Here is a 14,185-nt window from a genome sequence, read left to right as displayed (position 1 = left end):
TGCAGTACGTTGGTGTTGCTCTCCCGGTCAACCAAAAATCGATGGATTTTCAATCATATTTCCCGGTCAACTATCGATGCATTTTCAATCATATTTCCCGGTCAACTATATGCCGATGACTTTTCAACAACAGCGTCGTTTCCCGGTCAACTATAAATCAATGACTTTTCAACACATTCAGCGATCGCCCGGTAAACCAAATATCAATGCTTAATCAATCATAAAGATAACTATAGATCAATGTTGTTCCAATATTGTTGCCATCAACATTAATAACATCAGGTTTTCATCGATATGGTAATGGTGATTCAACATTTATTTTACATTGAAATTTCAACATCAACCATAATGATGATTCAGATGGAAAAACAATGTTTATTCAATGCTGGCTTGCTGTCAGGGTATAGCCTATAACACGCTCTCACACGTTTATTTTTTATCATTTTTGGGAGGAGTACAATTTACATATGTGGTTTCAACAACCAGATGCATTTACACTTGTCCAGTTTCGTCTGGAATGCGGCCCAGACCACCTCCTGAAGTGACTTGAGCGATCGGATTCAAATCCGTCTTGAATGCGTTTCGGAGGGCAATGGGCATTTACACCTGGTCTTTTAACGATCGGATAGCTATCCGATCTGAGAAAACGCATGAAGTGGACAGGTGTAAACAGCCCAAGTGTCTACTTTCAAATGAGACCAAACTAATGTTTGCAGTGCAAAGGCTTCATGAACTGCATCTATTTTAATTTGGGTGAGACATTTCTTCATTTTTTTTTTCAAAAGACGTGGTGGGGGGAAGCTAACAGGCTGAGGGATGTTTAACTTCTCAAATAAAGTGACCATGAAGTTCTCACTGACTAAAGTTGAAGATTACGCCATCAATCTATATAGGAAGTTGTGGGCTACTGGAGCTCAATGTGGTAACCTTCAAAAAAAAAAAAAAAACCTCTCACACATCAACTCGGTTAAAGACGTATGGTTGTTTTTACACAGCAGCTGTCATTGTATTGTACTAATAAACCTGTTTTTTTATATTTGTTAACTGAAACTGTTGCAGAAAATGTTTTGCATGGTTTGGTTCTGTCTGTGCTTGTGGCGTCTGGTTGGTGAGTTTGAAGTGTTTTTATGACTTTAGTTCTTTCTACTTCAGATTTAGTGTTGTTTTCTTCTACATTTCCTTTATATAACAACACTGAAGCTCAAATACAAGCAGCATTCAATAAATAAGCAAGAAACAGTATGTGTGTGGTGTGGAGCTCAGTTCAGTGAATCTCCACAAAGATAAACTTTTACTTCAGTAAAACATAGAACAATTCAAAAGTCTTACTCTTTTTTTATGTTTGTTCTCTTTAGGTGTGTTTGGTGTTACAGATGAGATGAATTCAGTGTCAGTGATGCAGGGAGAGTTTGTCACTTTACACACTGACAGAGAAATGAGGAGTAATGATCTGATTCGCTGGAGGTTTGGACCTGAAAACACTTTAATAGCTGAAATCAGTGTAACGGACAGCAGTGTGACCCTAAATGATGGTTTTGATGTGAGATTCAGAGGCAGAATGAAGGTGGATCATCAAACTGGATGTCTGACCATCACAAACACCACAGCTGAACATGCTGGACATTACCCAGCAAACATTGGTCCGACGGCAACGTCGTGTCCCTGGCCAAAAATAGTCGCGGTAGGACGGCATAAATCGATAAAAATATGTAACACAGAACATTTCCTAAAAATGCATTCAGATACATTTGTACATGTCTACAGTTCTCTGGGATTGCATGTATAATTGTTATTTTGACTTTTAGCTAAGTGTAGTTCAATATATAGTGTATCGGGTGAGAGGACGTCACCTGGCGACGTCTTTTACACGTGCATCTATAGTCCATCATGACCCTCTATGAAATCCTTGTGAAATATGCAAAAGCTGTGCTTAATCCTTGCATGGTTAATACTGCAATAATTAATTTAATTGCCCAAGTAGTTTTTAAGAGGTTGTGAAGACGTCCACTGACGTCCTTTACACGTCTAGTCAAGGCTGTGAATACACGTCCACTGACGTCTTTTACACGTCTAGTCAAGGCTGTGAATACACGTCCACTGACGTCTTTTACACGTCTAGTCAAGCAAGACAGACAGAAAAAAAACAGAAAAAAAACCCAGGAATTATCTTTATGAAATACACGATTTGTATACAAAGTAAATATATTTACTTTATCTTGTTTAAGTAAATTATAATCACAAAGTGCCCAGTGTGGTTAAGTGAATGCAAAGCCACTGCATTTTAGTCATTATTTCAACCTGTTGTACCTGATGTATTCGTTGATTTTTTTTTTATGGAATGTATGCATGTAAAACAGAAATATATCCGGTCACCATTTATGTCTGAGTTGGATGTAATTGCCAAAACTGTGCTGCCAAGATGTAACAAATGATCTCGCGACATTACAAAATCCTACGATAGGTTAGATTATCTCACGAGATGTTAACGCGTTTTCCCCATAGACTCACTTGGGAACACTGAAGTTTGAACAATCACGAGGAGAGGAGGAATATTATTAGAAATCTACTGTTGGGTATGTACATTTTGTATTATTAGATTAACGTGCTAGAGTTTTATTTGTTTGACATGAATGAACCGAAAGAAATGATGCCCACATTGTCAACTGAAATTGGCTAACTGAGTTTGGCTAAAATTAGCTAGTAGGCTAAAAGTTACTTTGAACTTATACAACGGTATACCATAAAGTATGTTTAATGATAGTCAAAGTTATTACTGTAACTTATTAATGTAGCCTTGTGAGAGTTTCTTTCAGAAAGTAAATTATCTGAAATAGAATGAAATGTTTAGCTGGATTTGAACATGTTTTCAGTAACTGCTTTAAAAATATTTTGTAATTTTAGAATTGCTAAACATGTCTATTCATGGGACATCACAGCCCACCTGTCTTTATCAGAAATGTCCTGTTCACTTTCTCACTGTTACACACCTAGTTAAGGGTCTTTCTCAAGGGCACCACAGTGGTATTGAAGAGGCAGGGGACAAATGCTGTTCCCCCCACCCCCCAACACCAATTTAAAGCAGAACATCTTTTATACAATAAAATAAAAATGTAATGCATGTTGATTACCTTTTTCTAATGTTTCATTCATGATTCATTCATCTTGTTCCATGGTTTTGCATGTCATTTACCTCAATTTTTTTTTTTTTTTTTTTTTAAAAAGAAATATATTCTCTTCCCTTAGATGCTGTGAAGAGGTGGAGCCCAAATGCTACAGACTCTGAAACTGATGCAGCAATGGCAGAACACCTGAAACACGCTCCAGGATGAGCTGGGGGTGGTGGATACAAAAAATGAGCCAAACAATGTGTTTAAGGGATAGTTCACCCAAAAATGAAAATTGTCATCATTTACTCAACCTCATGTTTCAAACCTGTATACCTTTCTATGTTATGCTAAACACAAAGATGTTTGGAAGAATGATTGTAACCAAGCAGATGTCGCTTCCCATTAACTACCATAATCATTTTTTCTCCAGTAATGGTAGTCAGTGGATGCTCTATTTGCTTGGTTACAAACATTCTTCAAAATATCTTCTTTTGTGTTCAGCAGAAGAAAGAAACTCATACAGGTTTGGAGTATTGAGGTTCATGAGTAAATGACATAATTTTCATTTTTGGGTGAACTATCCCTTTATATAATAATTCAGTATTTTGTAATTGGTATTTTACTTTGGTTAACAAATCGAGAGCTTGGAATTATAAGGTTCTATCTCCGTTTATTGTAGTTTATTGAGCATCAAAGTTTTTAAACACAGTTTATTTTTTGTGAGATGGAACCTTTTTATTTTATTAATAACTACTAACAAAATAATTTTTTTTTACAAAAATAACACCACACAGGCATTAATAAACACCTAATGGATCAGACTGTCAAAAACTCAATTTCGACCAAAAGTGGAGATAGAACCTTATAATTCTAAGCTCACGAAATGTTAAACATTGAAAAAAATAAGAGTAATTTTGGCTGTTCAAGATCAATAAAATGTTATGCTAAATCAGAACTGATGCTTCTTTTTTGCTTATGTCCACAAATAATGTGTTCTTGTTTGTGATGTACACGTGATTAACACGTTTTATTGACGTTCGGGTCTGACTGGACCAATTTTGGACCTTTTTCAAGATGTGTAAACCTCAAGACTGGATTGCCTTTCACGATGTTACACAATAGGTGTGTGATTATTTTATATGCAGGCTTATATATACACTTAAATTATGCAGCAACACATTTAAACACACAGATGATGACGCATTTAGACGTCCAGGGACGCGCAGAAAAGACGTGGAATTTACGGCCAGAAAAGACGTGGAATTCACGGCCAGAAAAGACGTCGGTTCAACTTCCATTTTGGAACTATTTTTCAACCATGACGGGACGTCTCTGTCGGACGTCTTTTCAACGGTCATTAAACGTCCAAATGTTTGCTGGGTATGAACTACAGACCTATGAAGAAGTCTATCCTTCTCACTGTCCATGGTCAATTAAAGCTGCAGTCGGCAAGTCTGGCAGATTGAGTGGACTTAGCCAAAATTTTGAATGTTTACAACTCTCATGCCCCTCCCCACTACCAACGAGCACCCGCCCATCGTCAGTGCGTGTGTACCTGATTTTCTGTGAACGCGTCCGTCTCTTCAGCATCGATCAACACCAGGGACTCGGAGGTAGGCTGTCCTGGCTAATCTACCCATAGAGAGCAATAACCGAGGAATTGGAAGCTTGTTAGTAGATTTTCTCTCCGCCATCAGGCTTCGTACAATCTTCAGGCATGTCGTGTGCATGTGATATTGTAATGCGAGGGAGGGGGGATCTGTGGCGTGTGCACTAGTGATGCGCGGGTCGTCTCATAACCCGCGGGCCACGCGGTTAGCCCGCGGGTCGGGGCGGGTAAAGAAATTGTCACTTTATTTGCGGGGCGGGTCATTAAAAATAAAATAAAATAAAAATCCATATATGTTGCATGCAATGTCCAGCCTTTATTAAATATTTGGGAATATCAATCTAATCATATTTTAGTAGGTTCTTTGATAAGGCCGTAGCAATGCAACTTGCGTGATTTCCCCAAACCTTTGGCGTCACGTGACACAGCTCGCGCAAAGCAGCTCGCGCCGCCAGCCACAACAACAAAGACGGAGAAATAAAAGTGAAGATGGAAGATGAGGTGCGGGAGAAATTGAGGTCGGGATTTTACATAATTAAAAGAAAAAAAGGTGAATGATGAATTAGATGAATACAAACGCTGCTTTTTAAATATTGAAAATGTTTAAATCATTATCTTATATGACCTGATTCATGGTTCATATTCAGAATCGTCTGTTATTGCCAGTTTACAATACATGGCGATGTTTCCAAGCACTTTCAGGCTGAAATAAAGGCTGTTTTCATTTACATTACAATGCCTAGTAGCCTATGTCTATTTAATGGTCGCGGGTGCGGGTGCGGGTGCGGGGCGGGGCGGGTTGTAAAAATAGTTCTTCAGGTGTGTTTGGTGATAAAGATGAGATGAAGTCAGTGTCAGGTGTCAGTGATGGAGGGGAATTCTGTCACTTTACCCACTGATAGAGAAATGAGGAATATTCTCTGGAAGTTTGGAAACTATTTAATAGCTGAAGCAGGAGACCGCATATGATGATGTTCTTGATGGGAGATTCAGAGACAGACTGAAGGTGGATCGTGAAACTGGATCTCTGACCATCACAAACACCAGAACTGAACACGCTGGATTTGATCAACTACAGAACAACCACACTATGAAGTTTTTCATGCTCAGCGTCTATGGTGAGTTTAACATTGGTTTGAACTCTTTTATTACAGCTTAAAAGTGAACCTAAGGAAGTATATTATTACTTAAATGTTGTTTTAAATGTCATTTACAAGTTTCAGATTATATGCAGTTCAGGTTTATGCTCTTTTTGTGACCAGTCTTGGTCAGAACAGTTTTGTCGTCTTTCCTTTTCTACCCAGCTAACAATTTATTGTTCAAAGAACGTTTTCCAAACATTAAACGTCAAAATGTCCAGGTTTTTTTATGTTAGAGGAAAAAAAAATTAATGTCACTTAGGGCTGTAGTCAACCAAAGAAATGCTTAGTCGACCAAAGTCATGTCCTTTTTTAGTCGACAAAAAAAAAAGAAAAAAAAGATGCGTTTTGACATTTATTAAACATTAATTAAAAAAAAAAACATTTATTAAACAATTGTCATAGAGCATTTATAAAACAACAACGAAAAAAAATCAATAATACATAAAACTATAATAATAATACAATTCTTTGAAAATTAAGTGATTTTTTTTTAACTGCAAAGTGAGGAGCTCTGTCCTAGGTCTATACCCAGATAGCACACGCACGTCGCGCAGACATCTGTGTGACGTCGTCGTTTTCATCTGGAAGACGTTTATATTAGGGCGTGTGCTCATATGCTTTACGTCGCCGAGACGTCCTTGCCAGCTGTTAGAACGACGTCTAGGCTATGTAAATAAGACGTAAATAATTTAGAACGTCGGCAATCCGCTCTTATAAAGATGTTCATCAGATGTCCATACATCTCCAAGACATCTGATTTATGTAGCCCAGACATCGTTTAAATATATAATTCCTTCCATTAACAAAATTAATTCCCATAAAACACAGCCACTACAAATGTTCACGCTGTACGAGAACAAACGCAACTTCAGAAGGCGTTTACCACGTTAAACACTGCAAACAAAACAATGTTTCCTAGCAACGGCAATAAACAGCGCTAAAATCTAATGAGAAAACAAAACACTTACAATCTGCTGTCCTCCTCTGTTGCTTGACTGCTTCTTCTAAAAAATACTTGCAAACACGGTAAATATGTAGCCGACTTTTACCTGTCTTTGGACATAGCTACTCTTCCTGCGTGAGTCTACATTAAACCACGTGCTGCTGATGCTGCGTGGAGAAGACGTGTTGACGAGTTGTGAGGAAACATGTGCTTGAGGTATGTATAAAACGAATATACTTTTAATACTAATTGTGTGACGTTTGTGATCGGTTATATCTTTAAAATTACGTTATGTTGATTGGTTAGATATGATAATCACCTGTTAGTTATAGAAGTTGTTTTGTGCACGTGAAGTAACCACGCTTTCCTGAACCTAGAATAAAACACGCATTTGCTGTCGTTTTTAGAAATACGTTTATTATAGGCAATATATTTATAATTAATCATTTATATTCATTTTTAATTAATTATAAAAGGCCACATTAACAGAACGCTATGGCTATTCAAATAAAACAATACACTCTATATTACTACAATACACAAATATTAATAACATAAATTACACCCTCCCTGGGGCCAAGCGTAGGAAATCTTTGATGTATTTCTCTGCCTCTGCTTCCGTTGGCGACAGCAGGACGGGATTCCTCATGGCTGAAGCTGCATAAAAAAGAAAAAAGACACTTTAAATTTTTTTTTATCCGAATATATTGGTCAAAGTCAAAGATATCAAACGTGCAGAGTTCATGCGTCAAGCTCTTCCTGAGTGAGTTTACGTAAAACTACTGAAGCTGCGTGGAGAATGTGTCCTGACGAGTTGTGAGGAAAGATTGGCTTATAAATCAAATATTTTTATACTAATTGCGTTTGTGATCGGTTATGTAATAACTTTGAAATTACGTAATGTTAACTGAAATCACCTGTTAGGTAGTGAGCACGTTGTTTCGAGCACGTTTCTGTGGTTGGTCAATACTTATTTAACTGAACGTTTAAACCTCATTTTTAATTTCTTAACAAGCTATTATAATTGCTAGCTATTTTTGAAAACGGCACGTTGCTGTTGGTATTACCACATGTTTGATTATTACCTCACATGAACATGTTAGCAAGTACTTAACGTACCTGACTGGCTAACTTCCCGCCATCAAATCTAATGCATATCTGTACAACATTTGAACTTGCCTATTAAGAGTGAGCCGACGTTTGATGACTTGATTCCCCGCTTGTCTCCTCTCCCGCACCAGTTCAGTTCCCTGGCGACGTTCGTGGTGAAGACCTTGAAGCAGATTCTCCACACGGTCTTCTTCATTGTTGGCCCGCCACTGATGGATAATCTCCTCACCTTCAACAGGTAAATTTTAAGTAATATTTGAGCATATAGATGTACCTCTTCTGTACTTTTCTTAGTATCCGTCAAAAGTTTGGAATAATTCTTATTTTGTAATGTTTTTTGAAAGTCTGTTCATTGACTATAAGAACTGTTTTCTATTTTGAAGTTTCTGCTTTGCAAAGCTGAATTTTCAGCAGCACTTGATCCTTCAGAAATCATTATGCTGATTTGCTGCTCAATAAACCTTTCTGATTATTATCAATATTGAAAACAGTTGTGCTGCTTCATAGTTTTGTGGAAACTGTGATGAACAGTTTTTTGAAACATTCAAAAGTTTAGGTAAGTAACCATTTTAATCAGCAATGTTAAAAAATGACAAACACATTTATTACATTTCAGAAGATTCACATTTCAAATAAATTATGTTCATTTGAACTTTCATTTGAACTTTCTGTTCATCAAATAATCCTAAAAACAGGATAACCGTTTCTTCAAAATTATGAAGCAGCAAAAACTATTTTAACATTGATAATAACCATTATCAATAATTGAGCACCAATAATAATTGCTTTTAACCAATCAGAAAAACAGAATATTAGAATATAATATAACACTGAAGACTGGAGTAATGATGCTGAAAATATAGTTTTGATCAGAAAAAATACATTTGACAATATATTAAAATTGAAAGGTTTAATCATATTTAACTGTTGCTGTTTTCACTGCATTTCTGATCAAATAAATTGCAGCCTTGCTGAGCAGAAGAAACTTCTTTAATTATTATTATTCTTTTTTTTTTACAATCTTGATAATCTCAGACTTTTGACAAGCGTGTAAATATGCACAGTACATTTCATTATTAGTTGTAGGTTGAAAATTCAGTTGATTCTTACCATTCTCTGCATAAACCCTCTGTCAACTAAACTTTGTTCCAGCCGGTCTAGCTCTTCAATAGATGCAAGTGGAAAGACGTCATCCTCTTCGTCATTCTGCATCTGCGGTAGAATGCGTCTGTTTCCCACTAGAGACTGGACAAGTGAAGTCAGGTGGTTGATCTTCATGTCCATTTTTTCTAGTGTTTCCAGAATTGCCCTTGCTGCAATACAGAAGATCATTTAAATCGATAAATGACTTGCATGGTACAATACTCAAGACTGGATTTTGGTAAGTAAAAACTTAAATGCTGATGATGATTTTCATAACAGCATAACATAATATAATTTGTAGGAAACATACTCTCCTCTCTTCCTTGGTGGTTCCCTGAAGGTCTCAGGACAGAAAAGGTTTGCACTATTGATTGAACAGATAATGTAATTATATGTGTGTATATTTATTTATATATATATATATATATAATATATATATATATATATATATATATATATATATATATATATATATATATATATATATATTGTCTTTAAATGTTGTGAATGTGTTTGATTTCCTCATGCCTAATGAATTCTCTTTTACCTTGTGTGTTCGGTGGATCAACACCCCAGCTGGCTCCATGATGCTCTGCCTGAGAGACGCCCACTGGAGCTGAGGAAGGTGGAGTAGGTAAGATTCACTTGTTACCAACACAAGTTAACACACTAAAATATAAAAACGAAAAGCATAAAACAGATTTTTGTTCACTTCTTATAAGAACAGTATGGTTAATTTGTTAATTATTACACTGGCATTACCAACAATCACCAGTCAGTACATCAGTGCTCTTTTGAGTACAGTTAGGACTCTAATATTTCCAAATTTGAGTGTGACTATTCCTGGCACCCCCTGCAGCATTGGTCTCGTCACTTGATTCTGTCAAATCCGTTTGAAACAAGTATAATGTTTATACTTTTGCCTGGCTCCTCACTACTGACTGCGCACGCACCTCCCAAAATGGGTGCAAAATCACAAAATGGATAAAGCGTTTCTACTTGACATGCTCTCTATTGTACAAATCTTTGAAATGACAGGGGGTGACTAGGAGTAGTTGCTCTCCAAAATAGGGATACATTGATATGAAAATTTTGTCCGAAACCGATAACCATTAATTCTTTTATATCTGAAAGCCGATAACGATATATTGGACGATAAATTTAAATCCAAAATTTTATATACTTAGAGAGCCTAATTACATAAACAAAATGCTCTTCATTAAAAGTTTTGTCCTAAACACAACATAAATCAAACATATACAGTACAGAAGCTTAGTTTGAACCAGTCTAATATTCCTTCAAATTAATTTTACACTCATATGGCCAACAAAAAATTGACAACACTTTAGAAATCCAATCGGTTATTCAGATACAGTGGCCACTTAATGTGAACAAATGTAAATGTGCCATGTCCTGATTGGCTAATGATCCAATCTGCTTGATTGGATCACTGTGAAAGCATGTTAATGCCAAGTGTAAACGCAGCCTGTGTCTGGTAAGGACACTGTCAGTTATTTGTTGTTTTTATTTATTTTCATTATTTCTTATCTTACTCTGTGATCTTCCTTGGTGGTCACAATCACCTGAGGGTCTCAGGACAGAGAATGTGTGCTCTATGGAGTGGAAAAGATCATAAAATATACAGTTTTAGATTTTGTTGAAGTGCTGTGAATAAGATTTCTGTTTTTTTTTTCTCTCCCTTTTCTATTGTAAGTAATGCTCTTTTACCTTGTGTGTTCGGTGGATCAACACCCCAGCTGGCTCCATGATGCTCTGCCTGAGAGACGCCCACTGGAGCTGAGGAAGGTGGAGTAGGTAAGATTTGCTTGTTTCCAACACAAGTTAACACACACTAAAATTAGTAAATGTGTAGTTAACTGAAATATCAGAAAATAATAAAACACTGGATTTGGACAAAGATGGAGAGATTCAAAAAGAAGTGACAACATGTAGAGCAAAAGGACTTTTCTGAATGGTCAGTTGATGAATTTATGTTGCTGATGTGGAGTTAACTATCTTCAATTAGCATATTCTGTCATGATAATCTATAAATCGGTTGTGTGGGAACTGTTTTAAGATGCCTACAGAGTGACTTGCTATTGCATTTGTGTTAGTACTGTATTGCATGTGAAAAGACGGATCCGACAGCTTGAGCGGACTCACAAATGTGCTCTACTACAACAACTCTTCCTATTCTCAACATGTGTTCCCGGGGTCAGGGTTTATGTAATTTTTAGGGTTAGTGATGCCACTAACCCAGGAGGAAGCTTGTGTAGTCCCTACCAGTTTTTTACAAGCCTGTCTTGTTTCCTCCTACTTATTGTAATAAATGCTCTTTTACCTTGTGTGTTAGGTGGATCAACACCCCAACCGGCTCCATGATGCTCTGCCTGAGAGACGCCCACTGGAGCTGAGGAAGGAGGAGTAGGGAAGATTCACTTGTTAAATTTGCAAATTAACACACTAAGGCCTGCTTCACACTCAGCGGGACACATTCATTTCAGAATCTATCTTAACAAGGGTGGGTAATTTTGAGTCATCCCAGTGCCTTGAGTCTGGCTACATTTGTCCAAAAATCATTTTGCAGTTATTTTACTGTAAAGTGCATTTCAATTGCAATTTGAACTGTGATCTGTTGACTGACTCTATTTGAGTGAGGGATGTCAAATTGTAAAATTTACTTAAGTGAATTTATGTGCAGTAATCTTACTCCGTGTTCTTCCTTGGTTGTCCCCTGATGTTCTCAGGACAGAGAATGTGTGCTCTATGGATTGAACACACATATGATGTTATTCAGTTTTATATTGCATTTAAATTCTGTGAATGTGTTTTCTGATTTACTCATCCCTGATTATGCTATTGTACCTTGTGTGTTAGGTGGATCAACACTCCAGCCATCTCCGTAATGGTCTGCCTCAGACACACGCACTGGAGCTGCAAAAGATGGAGTTGCACTTGTAATATGTGTAATTGTGACAGGGCATTACCCCATAACTTACAAACTTCAAAAAAGCATTTTCATTTGAGCATACCCAACAGCCAGATACAACTAATAATTTACCTTGAAAGCTGGGGAGACTCTCACACCAGGTCTGCTGTTGCTCTTCCGTTTCCCTTTGTTGCTGATTGACAAATACTGTTGACAGTTGGGGGGTCATTAGCAATGTTAATTTTGATAGCTATATTTGTTCAGCTGCATGTTTCAAAAATTACATAGTTCAGCGGTTCTTAATCCTGTTCCTGAACAAGAAATCTGTTGAAGTTTACTTCACTTAGGAACATTTATTCACAGATTTTCACAACGCCTCTGCAGGGTCTTCACACACAGACAAAACTTATTAGAGAAGTGTGAAGTAAGATGTAATATACCTCTATAAATAACTACAATTTAAGTGCATGTCTCGTGCACTTTTATGCCCTTTGAATGTAAAATATATGCTCCCTTCGAACTGGAATCCTGTGAAGTCCACAGTTGAATAGTCTGAAGTGATAAGAGATGCAAACAAAATGTGCAGAGTGGAGGGTTCCAAGGAACAGGATTAAGAACCACTGACATAGTTGTAGCTTTGAGTAATCATTGTAGGTTTGGATAAAAAATTTAAAAAGATTAAAAAAAATAAAAGAAAAACTTACAGTTGCTTAAAGGGTTTACAGCTTTGCTCTGGAAAACCTGAGTTTGCACAACAGGACCTAATAATAAGGAAATTTCGTTTATTGTAATCTGGGTGTTATGCACTTTTAATCTTACTTATTTCATCAATCATCAAATCAACCAAATTTCAGAAAATAAAAAATAGTATAATATTGAATGTCATGTATGAATTTTTTTTGGAACTGTCATCATTGACACATGCAGCAAAAGATTGCTGAAGTCAACAGATTTTACTTATAGACTACCAATCTCTCTGTAAAAATAAAATAACGATGCTGCTATCTTTCTAACCCCCCTGTGTTTTGGCTCAAAATCTCTGGTCAAAATCGTAATTTTACAGCCTCTGCAGAATCGTAGATATATATTTTTTTTTCGACCTTTGGTTGAGTCGACATGGAAAATGTATTGTTATTCATAGCATTCATTTCATTAACATTTATTTTTTTTAAGTTATTTTCCATTACCTTTTTTTTTGGTGCGTTTTGGAAGTGCTGGAGGTTTCGGTGCTGGAGGAACACTCTCTGTGTCTGCGATTTTTCTTTTTTTAAGGGGTGGTGGTTCTGGTGCCTCATCATCTGATGAGATGTTATCAGAGTATGTTTTCTTTCTAGGAAAACAAAGAAAAAGTACAATTGGATGCTCTTCACTGTTTAAAGTCAAAGCTACGTAAATATGCTGAATGGTCAGAAAGCTCAGAGATTTCATCAAAAATATCTTAATTATTGGATTTTCATGTGTTAAACCATTTATTTTGTCTTTTGTTACTTACTTGGGAATCCTTTTTCTGGCAATTTCAGGTTCTGAATTTATGTCAGATGTGTAGCTGGCCTTCTTCCAGTTTTTGGCCACATTTTGAAAAGATGCTGACAAATGAAATACAGTTTTGGAGCTTTTACATGTTGTTTATTAGAGCTATGTGAGATCACATTTTACAGTGTAGAAAAAAAAAATTAAGATTCTGAACAATGAAATACAGGTATGCTGGGCAAGATCATGTTTAATTTACACAGTATAATTTACTCTTACCTGACTCATGCAGGATTCTGGTTCTGTGACGGGTCCACCCTTTCTCTGGCTGTGGTTCCTCCATGGTTCTGACGCTCTTCAACACCCTGTCAAGGTCTTTATATGGAGGCCACCAGGAGTAGCCGTCTGCGTACCATGACTTGGCAATTGGTCCAGTTGTACCTTCTCCCTCAAACTCCACTATTAGGTACATTTTTTTTTTTTCTTTTTTTTTTTCAAGCCTGAAACCCATATTATTTAATTACTCCAATAAAATTTTCAACTATGTAATTCAAATGCATAAACTATGTTACAAAAAGCACTGATAAAGAATTAATTTTTATGTAAAAGAGGAATTGCAACGAAATGATGTTGATATGGGACAAGAAAAATTTTGTTCTCTATTTCCTCAAACTTGCAGAACTCAACGGTTGTTGAGAGGCCGCCAACTAAATGGATGCCGAGTGTAGAGGA

General features: G+C 36.6%; 2 protein-coding genes across 2 annotated transcripts in view; one reads left to right on the top strand and one right to left on the bottom strand.

Annotated features, from left to right (window-relative positions):
- Positions 1-932: 932 nt before the first annotated feature.
- Positions 933-14,185, top strand: part of LOC307157421 (uncharacterized protein) — a 38,554-nt gene continuing 25,301 nt past the window's right edge. Inside the window, exons 1-2 of the mRNA XM_079869359.1 lie at positions 933-1,108; positions 5,536-5,834. Coding sequence (XP_079725485.1) covers positions 5,807-5,834 — 28 coding nt within the window. The 5' untranslated portion in view covers positions 933-1,108; positions 5,536-5,806. The remainder of the gene's footprint in view (positions 1,109-5,535; positions 5,835-14,185) is intronic.
- Positions 7,900-13,925, bottom strand: LOC307156985 (uncharacterized protein; the record flags this gene model as incomplete). Its single annotated transcript, XM_079868715.1, has 14 exons — positions 7,900-8,140; positions 9,022-9,224; positions 9,365-9,418; positions 9,602-9,670; positions 10,608-10,667; positions 10,783-10,851; positions 11,396-11,464; positions 11,765-11,818; positions 11,920-11,988; positions 12,116-12,190; positions 12,688-12,744; positions 13,171-13,313; positions 13,476-13,569; positions 13,733-13,925. 14 exons carry the CDS (start codon positions 13,923-13,925, stop codon positions 7,949-7,951), a joined length of 1,401 nt encoding a protein of 466 aa, XP_079724841.1. The 3' UTR covers positions 7,900-7,948.

The sequence above is a fragment of the Squalius cephalus genome (assembly GCF_949319135.1).
Source record: "Squalius cephalus genome assembly, chromosome: 4".
Lineage (NCBI taxonomy): Eukaryota > Metazoa > Chordata > Actinopteri > Cypriniformes > Leuciscidae > Squalius > Squalius cephalus.
The sequence above is the reverse complement of the archived record's forward strand: the minus strand, read 5'-3'. Positions and strand labels throughout refer to the sequence as shown.